General features: G+C 46.9%; 1 protein-coding gene across 10 annotated transcripts in view; it reads right to left on the bottom strand.

Moving 5' to 3' along the window:
- The window catches only part of COBL (cordon-bleu WH2 repeat protein), a 288,304-nt gene that overhangs the window by 118,640 nt on the left and 154,915 nt on the right, over positions 1–14,749 (bottom strand). For 5 of the 10 annotated variants that reach the window (XM_053609587.1, XM_053609590.1, XM_053609592.1 and 2 more), the window contains one exon: positions 8,030–8,203. The exons of 2 other annotated variants lie outside the window; for them this stretch is intronic. In XM_053609587.1, coding sequence (XP_053465562.1) covers positions 8,030–8,203 — 174 coding nt within the window. Of the gene's footprint in view, positions 1–8,029; positions 8,207–14,749 lie in introns of all 10 variants that reach the window. 3 more of the 10 variants (XM_053609588.1, XM_053609591.1, XM_053609593.1) reach the window with 1 other exon arrangement.

Raw genomic sequence — 14,749 nt, 5'->3', positions numbered from 1 at the left:
AGTCTGATTTGGGCTGCTGTCACAAAATACATAGAGTGGGTAGTTTATGAACAACAGCAATTTCTCTCTCTCACTTCTGGAGCTGGCAGCCTGTAGATTCAGTGTCCAGTGAGGGTCTGTGCCTGGGTCACAGGTGCTGCCTTCTCACAGTGCCTCACATGGGGGTAGGGGTGGGGGGGTGAGCCAGCGCTCTTCATAAGAGAACTAATCTCTTATCCGAAGTCTCTTCCTGAACAACTTAATTACCTCCCAAAGGCCCCACTTCTCAACACTATCACCTTTAGGGTTAGGATTTCAACATGAATTTGCCGGGGGTGGGGGCACAAACATTCAGACCACAGCTGAGATGAGCCACAATCTGCCTGGCAGCCAGTGCAGTGGCGGGCACCTGTAGTCCCAGATACCCAGAAGGCTGAGGCAGGAGGATTCCTTGAGCTTAGGATTTGAAGCCTAAGCGACATAGCAAGTTCCTTTTATTTTTTGAGACAAAGTCTCAAGTTGTCACCCTGGGTAGAGTGCTGTGGTATGATAGCTTATAGCAACATCCAAGTCGCGCTCAACCAATCCTCTTGCGTCAGTTTTTCTATTTTTAGTACAAATAGGGTCTCACTCTTGCTCTGGCTGGTCTCAAACTTGTGAGCTCAAGAAATCCATCTGCCTCAGCCTCCCAGAGTGCTGGGATTACAGGTGTGAGCCACTGCACCTGGTGCAAGACCCATTTCTTAAAACCAATTTTAAAATATGTGCTTGATAAATCGTGTATATATATATATATATTTTAGTATAGTATTAGACATGGGAGGTACGTCAGTGAGCAAAAAGACAAAATTCTCTGCCTTTCAAGTTTAGGCTGCTGGGCTAGAAAAGACAGGAAACTAAGGAAGGGGCACAGTGACCAGGCTGGAGGTGTCAGCGAGACCTCGCTGTTGCACAGACCTCCAAGTAGGGTGCAGTGAGAGACGTGAATGGGGACACTGAGAGAAGGCTGGAAACAGGGCATGGGCACCGGGGGGGAAGAAAAAAAGATCAGAGATGCAGCCAGCCCAGAGCACACAGGCCTAGGAGACTCAGGTTAGAGCTGGGTTGTACTCAAGGGTAACATGAAGCCCCTGGAGTGACAGGACAGGACAGGACCCTGCTTCTGCTTGGATGTGCAACAGACTCTGCAGGGGAGAAGGGAACAGGAACAGAAGCACGGCCCATGAGTAGCCCACTGCACCAGGAGTCACCTCAGGAAGACCCAGGGTACCTGAGCCAGGGTATGCTGGTGAAGGCAGTGGGAAGATGCTGGATTCCAGATACACTTCAAAGAAAGAGAGTGACAGGGTGAGCACGGTGTGTGAGAGAAAAGAGAGGGGTCCAAGTGTCTTGTCCTCACTGTCCCTGCTTGGGGGCAGGCCAGGTGGGCTTCCGCCTCCCGAGATGTGGCTTAGTGGACTCCTGCAGGGTCCCAGCCGACCTCAGGATCCTTCCTTCTCAACAAAGCACCCCAGGAAGCCAACTGGTCCTGCAGTGGTCCTGACAAACAACTAACAAAGATGAGAGATCTTTGATTAGTGGGAAACATAACTTTTAAAAAGCCTCCAAGCATCACCCACTTTACCAGAAATGAAGTAACCACCAGCAGAAGGCATAAGACGAGAACCCTAAGGCAGGCTGCAGCCGGGAGAAGGGCACGACTCTCAGAGGCTGGGAGCCGCCTTGACCGAGGACATGTGCGTGTTCATCCTCGGGAATAAAAACATCAGTCCTGAGAGGAGAGAGGAGACTGGAGGCTGAGTCCTGCTGCACCCTGCAGATGCCCCCTGTACAGGGGCCGCCAGGCCTCCTCCACCCGGGGTGTCCTCTGAGGAGCAGAGTCAAGGACTTGCCAGAATGACCAGACACGTACGGCCGTGCAGACGTGGACTTCAGTCTGACAGTAGTCAAGTGGACACCGCAGGTCCTGACGGAACACATCTTTGGGAGTCTAGTCGGCACAGTCCTGATTTCCTGTAATGTTCTATTACTAGATCCAGGAAGTGGCGCCAGGCTGAAATGCTTTCCATTACGTTTCTGCCACACACAGCTCATCCCGAGCCTCTGCACAGCACAAAATGCTGCATTACTATGTACACACAGCTCTGAGCTATCACCCATTATTACAGTAATGAATATCAATCCACGCTTTCAAGTGAAGGGCCCTGGGTGTAGCAGCAGCTGTTCACCAATATTTATTGAATATATAAGCAAACTTTTCATAGAAAAATCTATTTGGGGTTATACCAATAACTGATCATAACAGAATCTCCATCCTCTCTCATTTTCATAGCCAACCCCACTAGTCATTTCAGTCCCAATGCAATAAACTTGGGATAATATAGAAATGTACTTACCATCTTGGAATTGTATGGTGTTGAACATAATGAATGCAATAATTCAAATAATATAAACTAAAGGAAAGCTTGAATAACTTTAAAAGACTGTATTTTTGGATTACTTTTTAATCACAATAAAATGGATTAACAGTTGTAGCAGGAGAAAAGTATGTAATGAGATATATTGACTGAATAAATAAATATATGTTTATTATACATTTTTGGAAATAACTAAAATTAGACAACATAGCTTTGTCTGGTAAACAAAGTTACTTATTTTTAATTACTCACCAGAGATACAAAAGTGAAGAAAGTTGCTCTGTAACATGTAAAGTGCTTTGCAAGGGAAGACGTCAGCATGGGTGATTGAGACAGAGTATTATTTCAGTCTTTAATGAGTAAACTGAGTCACCTCAGTAAGGATGACTTGAGTATCTTATTCTCTTTTTTCTTAAACAGAGCATCTCAGAATTTAAAGGGATGAAGCTTCTCTTCTCTGAAAGGTGTGAAATAGTGAGTGGGGTGTTCAGGTCACGAGAGGGGACAGGGCACTGGCACTGTCACACAGAATGAGCCTGTTCCACAGTCAGTGTTTGCAGCAAGTACTGAATTAGATTTTTTTTTTTTTTTTTTAGAGACAGAGTTTCACTTTATTGCCCTTGGTAGAGTGCCGTGGCATCAAACAGCTCACAGCAACCTCCAACTCCTGGGCTTAGGCCATTCTCCTGCCTCAGCCTCCAGAGTAGCTGGGACTACAGGCGCCCGCCACAACGCCCGGCTATTTTTTTGTTGTTGTTGCAGTTTGGCCGGGGCTGGGTTTGAACCCGCCACCCTCGGCATATGGGGCCGGCGCCCTGCTCACTGAGCCACAGGTGCCGCCCGTGAATTAGATTTTTAAATATAATCTGCAGCTTGGTTAATGCAAAATCCTGCCTGGGCCACAGCGGTCTCCCCACTCCTACCCTCCCTTCCCGTCCAGCCCTGCCTGCATCCTGCACACTGGCTCTTCCCGGCCCCCACCTCGCTGCAACTGGCTCTGTCTCCCTCCCTCATGCACAGTCACACCCACAGACACTGGCACGAAGGGCAATCTCAGCCAAGTCTCCATTTCTAGTACTAGCTGAGCTGGAATCTGAACCCAGGAGAGCACTGCCAGGTCCATGCTTTGACCAAGACGATGAACACTTGTCAGTGCAATTCCCATCACTCTCAGTTTACAGAGGAGGAAGGTGAAGACCAGAGAGCGAGGGAGGTGTACCCAGGCATCTACACCCCCCACAGTCTCTGCTGGTCGCATCACTCTCAGTCCACAGAGGAGGAAGGCAAAGACCAGAGAGTGAGGGAGGTGCACCCAGGCATCTACGCCACCCACAGTCTCTGCTGGTCGCATCACTCTCAGTCCACAGAGGAGGAAGGTGAAGACCAGAGAGTGAGGGAGGCGCACCCAGGCATCTACGCCCCCCACAGTCTCTGCTGGTCGCATCACTCTCAGTCCACAGAGGAGGAAGGCAAAGACCAGAGAGTGAGGGAGGTGCGCCCAGGCATCTACGCCACCCACAGTCTCTGCTGGTCGCATCACTCTCAGTCCACAGAGGAGGAAGGTAAAGACCAGAGAGTGAGGGAGGCGCACCCAGGCATCTACGCCCCCCACAGTCTCTGCTGGTCGCATCACTCTCAGTCTACAGAGGAGGAAGGCAAAGACCAGAGAGTGAGGGAGGTGCGCCCAGGCATCTACGCCACCCACAGTCTCTGCTGGTCGCATCACTCTCAGTCCACAGAGGAGGAAGGTGAAGACCAGAGAGCGAGGGAGGCGCACCCAGGTATCTACGCCACCCACAGTCTCAGTGCTGGTCCCATCACTCTCAGTCCACAGAGGAGAAAGGTGAAGACCAGAGAGCAAGGGAGGTGCACCCAGGTGTCTACGCCCCCCACAGTCTCCATGCTGGTCCCATCACTCTCAGTCCACAGAGGAAGAAGGCAAAGACCAGAGAGCGAGGGAGGCACACCCAGGTGTCTATGCCACCCACAGTCTCTGCTGGTCACATCACTCTCAGTCCACAGAGGAGAAAGGTGAAGACCAGAGAGCGAGGGAGGCGCACCCAGGCATCTACGCCCCCCACCGTCTTAGTGCTGGTCCCGGAGCAAGCAGAAATAAAACAAACTCTCTCCCCAGGGAGGGGCTGCTGAAGATCTGGTGTGCAGAGGAGGCTCTGACCACAGTGCCACAGCAGCAAGGACAAAGGGACAGGCCACCTCTGCACAAGACAGATGGGGAAAAGAAAACACCTGTTCAGATGGACAACTCCTTCGTCCCCGCGTAGGAGTGCTCTCGGAGTCCTAGTGGGAAGACATGGAACTCTTTACCATTTTTGACATATATCTTTAGCCCTCAGCTAACTTCATGGGAAACTGAATATCATTAACATTCTGCAGCACAGATTTATTCATTTTTAGGTCACTTTCCGGCTGGAGAATCTCAGCTGAGGAAGGTAGCAGTCTATGGAGTGGTGCTTCTCAAAGTGGGGCTCTCCAGAATAGCAGTGGCGGATGAAACGCAAATTCTCAGACCCGACCCCAGACCTACTGAGTCAGAAGTCTGGGGAGGGGCCCAGTAAAAAACATTTTAATAAGCCCTTTCTGGTGACCCTGGTGCCTGTTCAGATCTGAGAAATGCTGACTGAGTTTACGGTCCCTTGACATATGTCATCTATCAGCCTGTCTGAATGTTCTTCCCAGTAGAAACGACAATCACAGCACTGTGGAAGAATGATGAAGGCCTGCAGGGGCAGTTCTGTCGCCCTCCCGAAAGACGGCACGCCCCTCCACCCACTCTCCTCACTGCTCAGCTGGCACAAGGGCACCTGTCATCTACCTCTGGGAAAATCTCTTTAAAAAAAATAGTTTTAGAAATAAAGGGGGAAAAAAGATCAAATTATGAGTACATAATTAGGCAACAAATACTTTTTTTTACAATGTTTTGGATGAACTGGAAGACAGCTAAAATTATCCCACCTTTAAGACCCAAAAAAATATTCAATTTTTTAAACTAGTCAATAAGAAAAAATACCTTTGAAAATGAGAGAACCTTAGCATTCTCATTTTCTTATAAACTGGTCATGTCCTTGCAAATAAACCTTTCCTCCTCATTCAGGATAACGGTGTTAAGAACAGTTGCACAGAAATAAGGTTTCCCAGACAACCATCTTATCTCTATGTGGAAGGAAGTTCATGAAAAAGGAATTGACGTTCTTCCCCACCAACGACAATACATTTTGGATTCCTTTCCCAGAAATTAGTAAATAACAAAATACCTTTCATTTTACAAAAAAAGCATGTTCATAGCAAATGCTTAAATCTAATCCATATGCCACTCATGTGCTTAAAAAGGGAGACAGTTTCCATGAGCCAATTTCTCCACTCATTCCCTGCCAAGTAAGACAGATTTTAGCAAAAAGCTTTTACTGCCTCAGAGGGAACTCTGTTCATTCTACAGGGTATAAAAGTACTATTTATTCATTCAGAATTCCCAATTCTCTACTTACGTACATTTTCCCACTCACGCAGGCCTTATCCACTGTGGGTAAGCACATTAAAGGCAGAAACATACAACATCTTCCTTGGCTGGAAGAAATTTTTTAAATGCTGGCACAGTTCAGCATCTACATTCTACTGTAGTAAGAAAATGCAATTCTTACTGAACAAAAAAAAGCTTACATAATATTGATCCTGGAATTCATCTTTTTCATTGCTAAAGGAACACCTATCCCAACCCAAAGCAGAAAGACATCCCCAGGGGTCTGTAGTCGAAAATTTATGGTCTGTGTGCTAGGAAAAAGTTCAGAACACACACCCAAGATATCGCAGGAAATAGCTTCATGTTCCATTTACATTATTTAATCATGCAAGTCCAGGCAGTCCCCAGGTTACGAGAATGATAGGTTCTGTTGGCTTGCTCTTAAGTGGAACGTGTACGTAAGTTGGAACAGATACATTCACCTATTAGCTGCTATTGCCTCCATTTGTAAGTACAGCTGTATGTCCGTCAGATGTTTGTACCTCAGGGACTCAACTCTAATGGGTTCCTTTCATAAGTTTGAGTTGTAAATAAATCAGATGTCTATAATTCAGGGACTGCCTGTATATAACAAAATGATCTTCCATTTTTGCATCTGAACGTCTTTTTATCAAAACACAGCTAATGTATGGAGAACTCAAAATAAATGAATAGCATCCAAAAATATTTAAGAGACAAAAAAAATCAAAAATTTTTTTATAAAATGTGCTGCATTTTACACTTTTCAGATAGATTTCTAGGTATATGAATGAAAATGTCGACAGAGGGAACACAGTGGTCTCTGAGACCAAGGGATAAGGAACACCCCTTCCGGAAAAGAGACAGATGACCAGAGAAGCACCAGAGATGACAGACAGACTGATAATTGGCCTAACGAGAAAATTAAGTGAGACTTCTCTGGCCATCGAGATCCACTACTATAACCTGGGATCGAAATCAGGGGTCAAGCCTCAACTTTGGGAGGTACAGAATTAGTGTCTAGAATATTTTAAGGAAAAGACACTTTATGAATGAACAAAAAGAGGTTGAAGCCTCAGACTAGCAGGGCTATAAAACTCTCAGACCTTATGGGGCTGGCACCAGTCACGTAGGACAGAGGCAGCAGCAAAACCCAAGGAATAAAGTCAGGGTGCCTTGAACGCATTTTCTTGATCCTTAGAGCTCTTCCCGTGGTGTCTCCTTGGGAAGTGGGGTGCAAGTCACTCAGAAACATCTCAGCCTAAGGAAGAATAACCAGCCTTACCTTACACCTGCAAGGTGGATCTGAGATCACAGGGGGTGTGCGATGCATCCTGCCTGCCTCGGGGACTTCAGCTGTCAGAGTTGAAACCAGGAGCCCACCCTGGTCGCCCCAGTATTGTTCTTGCCACACCCCACCCAGGAGGAATAGGTTTGGGAAAATTAAAACTTCACACTTTTCACAGTGCCACATTCTAGGCTGGGTAAAGAACAATTGCTGCCAAAAAGTGGCCTGCCCCTGGAAAGGGAGGATTTTTATTTCAAATGATATCTCCAAGGGTCAGCAGGTAAGGAAGGGAAAAGGCCCAGAAAGCACCAGAGAAGCAGCTCATCTGCAGAAGACAATGTCTGTGCTAATCACTCCATCTCTTCTCAAAGGCACTAAGTTGCTCTGAAGATAAACATTAAAAGGATGCTTCTGAAATGCAGGGGCTCCCAGAGTAACTGTTATATCCTATCGCAAGCAAGGTAATGTGTAAAAATATTGTCCGCTGTCCTATGAAAATGAATTTTGGGGGGGGTGTCTCTATATTACATATTATTATATGTGACGCTCCTATCTTAGACCTAAGTTCCAGATTTCTTAAAGTCCCTTTACCCGTGCAAATTTCTCACTAAGTAATCATAATAATGCCCAAAATTTCAGTGCTAAAATAAAGTACATGTTAATCAACAAACACAGGGCTTTAAATACTAAAGGACCAAAACAGTCTCCCTTCTTCAGTAACTGAAGCAAAGTGGCATTTCACCTTTACTTCTAAATAAAGTTTAAATGTTTACCCTAAACATGCTGGTTGCTAAGGCACAGACGCCAAGGACTCTCTGAGGAGTCAACTAAGTCATTTAAAAGGGGCTCTACCTTTTCCGATGCCTTGGCTTGTGCAGGTGGCCCTGAACTGGGAGGAGGCGGGGCCCGGCGCTTCTTCATCTCTGACTTCACAGAGGCCCCCGAGATGCTGCCCAGCGACAAGGACGGACCCAGCATAAGGGAACACGAGTGCAGGGACGGGGAGTTGGGTGTCGTCAAACAGCCCTGCTGGGGAAGACAGATATGAAGGCTGATCAGCGCAAGAAGAGTGCCCAGGCAGGTTCACGCCAACCCCACCAGCACACTTGGAGCAGCCTCTGTTTCCACTGACAGGCTGGAGCGACCTCGACAAAACCATCGCGTGACCTCCCTGGGAAGCTGCACAGGTGACTCAGGACAGACCCTAGACCCATGCTGTAAGGCCTGATGATGAGCAAAGGGTGGGCTCTCCAAACCTCTGAGAAGAGCACTTAGTGGTTACAACCATTCAACCTTCCTTACCAACCTGCAGGTGTGAGCTAGCCTCCTTAAAACGTTAGCCTATCATCAGAGTGAGCTCTTAGGTGTGGAAAAGAGGAAGGAACAGATCAAGGAATATGTTTTCCTCGATTTAACTGAAGTTGCAGTGAGTGGGGAGAGAGGGACGGGAGGAGAGAGAGGGATGGGAGTAGCCCCCACAATGGGCACAACATAAGGGTATATGACACACCTCCTGGATGTGGACACAATTACAACAGCCACTTTACCTAACAGATGCAAACATTGTAAACTAATGATTTGTACCCTCATATTAATCTGAAATTTAAAAAATTTTAAAATTATGTTTTCTTGCGGAGGAGACCAACAGTCTGGCCATCTTGGGGAGGACGTCACCTATTGCCAGGAAGCAGCTTACATTTCTTTTAATTATCAGAAACAGTGAAAAAATGACTGTTGTGTAAGTAACATGCTGCAAAGACCCCTGTGCCCACCCAGGGAGTCGCTAGCCACAGACACCTAGCTAATAGAAAGAAATACAGCCCAACACACTCACTGTTCTGAAGGAACATTTCTACATGGGGAGCGGAGGAGGGGGCTGAGACAGGCTAAAGGACTCATAAATGTCTTCCATCTTTCCCTCCCTAGGATCTGCTTCATAGACTCACGTGTTAGGCAGAAAGAGCATTAGAGAACCCGCACTCTCATTTCAGATGGAAAACTAGATGGCACACCACTCTGTGTCCTGAGCTCGTCCTTTCCCGTCTTGGCAGGTCATCTAACATAGCACGTATAGGCCTGGGCGCCGTCCACACCACGCTGAGGGCACGTAGTAGAGAGCAGAGCCCACAGACAGAAGACACTGCCAGGTTTTATTCCCACCTTTGTCACTTACAAGCTGCATGACCTTGATGAAGTTTACATTTTTCTCTGCCTCTGTTCATCTCCCCTAAAACTGCGCCTGTAAACAACGGTCCTGCATCACAAGGTACCAAATGAATTTAATGGCGGCACAAGAGCTTTAAAGAGCCCTTGGCACCCAGTAAGCTGCCAGCAGGTGCCAGCTGCATGTTAACATCTTTCCCCACCATTAAAATGTGAGCTCCGCGAGAACGCGGACCACGGCCCACTTCTACCCTCCAGCCCTGGTGGAGGGCCCTTGAGCCCACAGCTGTGGTGCGGCAGAGAGAGGAGTGGGCCCAGAGGCCACTCGGCCTTCATGTCCCACATAATGAACCTGCGGGTGAGATTTCATTCCAACTACGGGTTCTTCACATTGAAATACATTTTTAAAAACCTGTCATATAAAGCAATGATCAGTATTAATTGTACTTGGACACAAATTATATTATGTTCTGCCAATTAATACCATCATTTCATTTCCTGAGAAAATTTCTGAGTCACAGATTTTCTTGTGCTTAATTATTTATTAAAGCTTAAGGACAAAGCACTGCACGTGGCTGCTCCCACTGCCAGACCTCAAAGTCATCCAATGCCACGGCCATCAAATACACAGTCTCCACAAGAAACAGGTGAGGGCCTTTACAGGAGACAGCTCGACACACAGGAAATTCATCAATGCCTATTCAGACATACAAAGACATGCACATCCCTCCCCCAGGCTGGAGTTCTGCAGCCACTGCACTCACTGCAAAGCAGATCAGCCAGTGTGGAATAAACTGTTGCGTATTTTCCTCTGCCTTCCATCTACCTCCATAGCAACCGTGAGAGTGCCAGGAGACAGAACTCAGATTCACTTAACCATGCAGGGTCTGGATGACTAAGTACTTGAAGCAAACCAGAAAACAGGTCTTGTTAATCCACGAACCAGCACTGACCAGGTATTTCCTGGGTGGCTGCTCTGCTCAGATACCCCAGACTCAGGGGGATGCAAGCCCCATCTCTCCTCATCATCAGGGCCACAACATAGACACTGGGATCCTGCAAGCTGCCTTGTTTCCTTCTTGGTAAAGCTTGCTGACAGTGTGCGCACACACACATATATGCACATACACGCAAGTGCACGCATGCACACATATCATGGAGGTTGATCAAAGGTGCAGCCTGCATGAACTACATGGCTATACCGCGCTATGCCACTATCTCTGAAGTGCGCATGAGGTTCACAACAACGCATTCCGCAACCCTGCACCCGACCGCCTCTCCTCACTCCACCCTGTCTAGACATAGGACTCCCAGTTCCTCTTCAGTCCTCACCACAACTATGCATGGCTGGCCGCTCGCTCAACCCTGCCCTGAGTCTACCTCTGTCCTCTTGTCTCCCTGAGCATCTCACAGAGCTGCACAGATGCTCCCCTAAAAGTACTCTCCCAGCCCCCCTTTCATGTTGATTCGGGTTTGTATTCTGTGAATTTTTCGCCCTCACAAACCTCCTGATACCTTGAATTAGCCACTCCTTGCAGCAAGGAAGGGGCACATATCTTATGCAGGGACATCCCCATCTGCAAACTGGGAGAAATTCCACTGACTTCAAAGCTGGTATAAGGATTAAACCAAGACCCTTAGATAAAGCACTTAGCATATTTCTGCCGCTTTAAAGCGTCGAACATATGGTTCCCTTCTTTTCTGATAAGCATCTTTTGGTAAGAAAGACCACATCAGGCCCACAGTAAGATGGTATTAAGTAGCAGGAAGCCAGAAACACAGAGAGTGCCCCACCCATGTCCCCTCAAGTTCTGACACCCATTATGGTGCCCATCCAAACAATGGGCTTTTCACATCCCCACACCTGCATCTCTGGAGCACGGTGGGTGTTGTTCACCCATCATCCGTTACTGAAGGCAGCAAACTTCTCCTCCCGCCTCGCCCTAGGTAGCATGCTGTGCCCTCGGCCCCCAAACCCTCTCTGAATTCTGCTGCTCAGCAGTATTTCCCAACCTTCAACCTTGGGCAGCTAAAAACTTCCTGCTGCTCAGAGAATATCTGTGGTTTAACACTTACAGTCCTTCTTTCCCTACTTGTGGAATTTCTGCACAGAATTTAGAAACAAGGCACAGAATAACTGATAGGGGAGGAAGCGCTGTTCAGTGCTGGGTTCTGTAAAATACTGACTGATATTAATACTGAAATGGACTGAGAGTTTAGTACATGCAGTCTGGAGTCAAAAGAGCTTGACCTTGACCTATTACTCCAGTTTCCCTGATTGTCTTGTGCTACCTAGTGGCAATGGGGCGCAGGTCACTGCTTGCCTGTAAGAGGGGTTTGGTTTGCCTTTCCCTGTCCAAACAGGTTGATTTCTTTCTCTCTCTCTCTCTCTCCCTCATCCCTCATCCCTCTCCCTTTTAATATCAAGACATTTTCTCGTAGGGAAGTAAGACATACACTTCTCCAAAGATTGGCACCCAAATTGACAAAGATTTTGACAATCTTATCAGATTTCTTCAGGAGTTGTGAGGACACCCACATAAATCATTAATAAAAAACAATGGTTAGCAGAACCTTCTATCTCAGACTCCATGGGACTTTGGTTGGGGGGGATGTACACTTTTACCGGGAGACTGCTGTTGGCTGGAGGAAAAGTCCCATTAGATACCACTCTCTAGAGACAATACACAATCCTGTATCCAGATCACCACACCATTGATAGCTGATTAATTCATATATTGCATTCAATATAAAATGTCATTGTTTGGGGCCAGACACAGTAGCTCATGCCTGTAGTCCCAGCTTCTCCAGAGGCTGAGGCAGCAGGATGACTTTAGCCCAGAAGTTTAAGGCTACAGTTAACTAGGAAGACACCTCTGTACTCCAGCCTGGGTACAGGTGGCAGCGCGACGCTTGCCTCTTAAAAAAAAAAAAATCACTGATTTGATTGTATCATACACATCCATCTTGGGGGGAGGGGGGAACAGGAGTAACAGGAAACTAATGAAATCTAGATTTGAGCATATGATCAAAATAAAATCAACATACCTGCAACAATAGTTTTGCCACAGGTACTAATTTTATTATATATATATATAAAATATATCTGTATATGTATGTATAGGTGTGTTTATATATATAGGAGTGTATGTGTGTGTGTATGTATGTATGTAATTGGTTGTTTCTATTTGAAATGTCCTCATTATCTTAGCAAGTCTTATTTTCCTTGTATTTGATTTTCATTGAACTATGAAACACTATATTCCTGGCAGGAACAAGGAGCCAGGAATACACACACCTGCAATCAACAACAGGAGCTTCTCTGAGGGGAGTCCACGACTCTCCCACCACAGGCTTACCAAGGAGTTCCGAGCCTCCTAGGAGAGCCCAGAGCTCCCAGGGGGCTGGTGGATGGACTGTCGTAGGCTTGGTCTCCAGAATTAGATGCTGCCCCTAAACCATTCTTGAACCTTGTACAGGCACAGCACTGTCAGAAAAACCAAGCAGCAGGGGCACTCTATGACATCTCAAGTGACCCCGAAAACTTGGGTGCAATTAAGATAATTCTGGGATTCACAGGGAAACATTCACATGTTCTGCAGGGAAGAAGTGTTCTCCCTTACTTGCTGACGTCACTGATCAGAGATCAGTCCTGGACAGGAAGCTGAGTCCAAGGTAAACATTACTGAGTTAGATGACTGCCATGGTCTCACCCCCTTTCCCTGAACTCTCCACCTGCAGCCTCACAGAGCTGCTTTGCAAGCACATACTGAAGATGGCTCGTCCTCATGAGCAGCGAGCAAACAGCCTGACAAACTCGACTCGACTTACCTCCAGATACAAATGGGTGGGTGCTGGACTTGAAACCTTTCTGGTTAAGACAAACTGATTTTTAAGATAGTCATCTTACTTCCATTTCTCAAAACTGTCCATTCTGATGTATAAAACTACCCTGTGAGAACACATCATTTAACTAATTCTACCAGAAGTCTGAGCATATCTTTTGACATGGCTGGTGAAGGATTCAGACACAGATTTTTGTTTAAAGGTTATGCAAATATTTCAGTTGCAACAAGTACACTCTGAAAGAGCTCTCAAGAATGCTATCAGGATAGACTCTTCCTAATTTACTCAGATACTTTAAGGATGGCAGAATGTTTGGCGTTTTAATGGTGAGAAAAACTAAGGCCCAAGGACTGATAGAGCTACTCAGGATGGCTCAGCTCCCTGGTGATGGAACAAACCAGAAACAGGCTCTGGGATCTGTCTGCAGCCTCCTCTCCTTACACAATGCTGCCCCCTTTTGAAAAGATTTTATAGTCTTTTTTTTATTATTATTTTTATTTTTGTAATTCTTTGTCAGTCAAGCAGGACAGATGATTCAGTTCAGAACCTGTCATCCACGTCACCCCACTTTGGATACAGGTGTTGGCAGGACAAGACATAAACAGATCACGCAGATGACACCTTCATCCTTGCCTCTCTCCCCAGGATCTGAGGGGCAGAGATGCCCACCTCTATCACAGCTCCTGATGCAGGTGAGAAAGGGGAGAACACATGGCTTTGGGCAAGAGGACAGACTATTTCCTTCTCTGGAGAGCTGCACTGAATCCCTGAGCCAGATCCCCCACTGTCCTCCCACATCCTGAGACCCTCATCGATTTAGAGTAAATGGCAGGCCCAGAGGCACTACCGGCCAGCCTCATGTGAACTGACCACTATGATGGGCAAAAAACAGAACTAAGGAATCTCAATTCTATTGAGTGAGATGAGTAGGAGCCAGGCATTGTCTTTCGGCCAAGGTCCTCCATGGAATGCCTGCAGCATCATTAGGAGCCTTTAGAAGACGAAAGACGCAGAAGCTACTGGCCTGGACACTACTCAGCTGACGCAACGCTGTCGTGTAAACTCTCTGATGGGTGCAAGTAGCAGAGCGGTTTGGATCCATTTCCCTACTGGAAGATCTTTTCTTAAAATGAGCAAGCAAAGGGTATCCAACAGTGGGCACTGGATTTTTTTCCTAACAAAACTTGACAGTGACACTGAAGGTGAGCCACGCGCTGTATTGAGGGCTTATGAAGCAGGGCCACCTGGAAGGGAAGACCCCTTGGTAGGCACACGAACGTCTGCAATGCTTAATCACAACTGTAGGAAGCCAAGTTTCTGACCCACCAGCAAGGAAAAAGGCTTCCAATTTTTCCACATCTTCACCAATATTTATTTTCTAATTTAAAAAAATTATGGCCATCTTTATTGGGTGGGACCACACTAGTTATTAATGAGAGGGAGCACATTTGTGTGTGCCCATTGCCCGCTTCTGAAAGAAAATCAAGGCTCAGAACCATGGCCTTAAATGCTGTCCCCAACCCCGGACCACCACGCCTCACTGCCCAGGCTGGAGGGGCTCAA

The sequence above is a fragment of the Nycticebus coucang genome, chromosome 11 (assembly GCF_027406575.1).
Source record: "Nycticebus coucang isolate mNycCou1 chromosome 11, mNycCou1.pri, whole genome shotgun sequence".
Classification (NCBI taxonomy): domain Eukaryota; kingdom Metazoa; phylum Chordata; class Mammalia; order Primates; family Lorisidae; genus Nycticebus; species Nycticebus coucang.
This window is presented reverse-complemented; position numbering and strand designations above follow the sequence as displayed.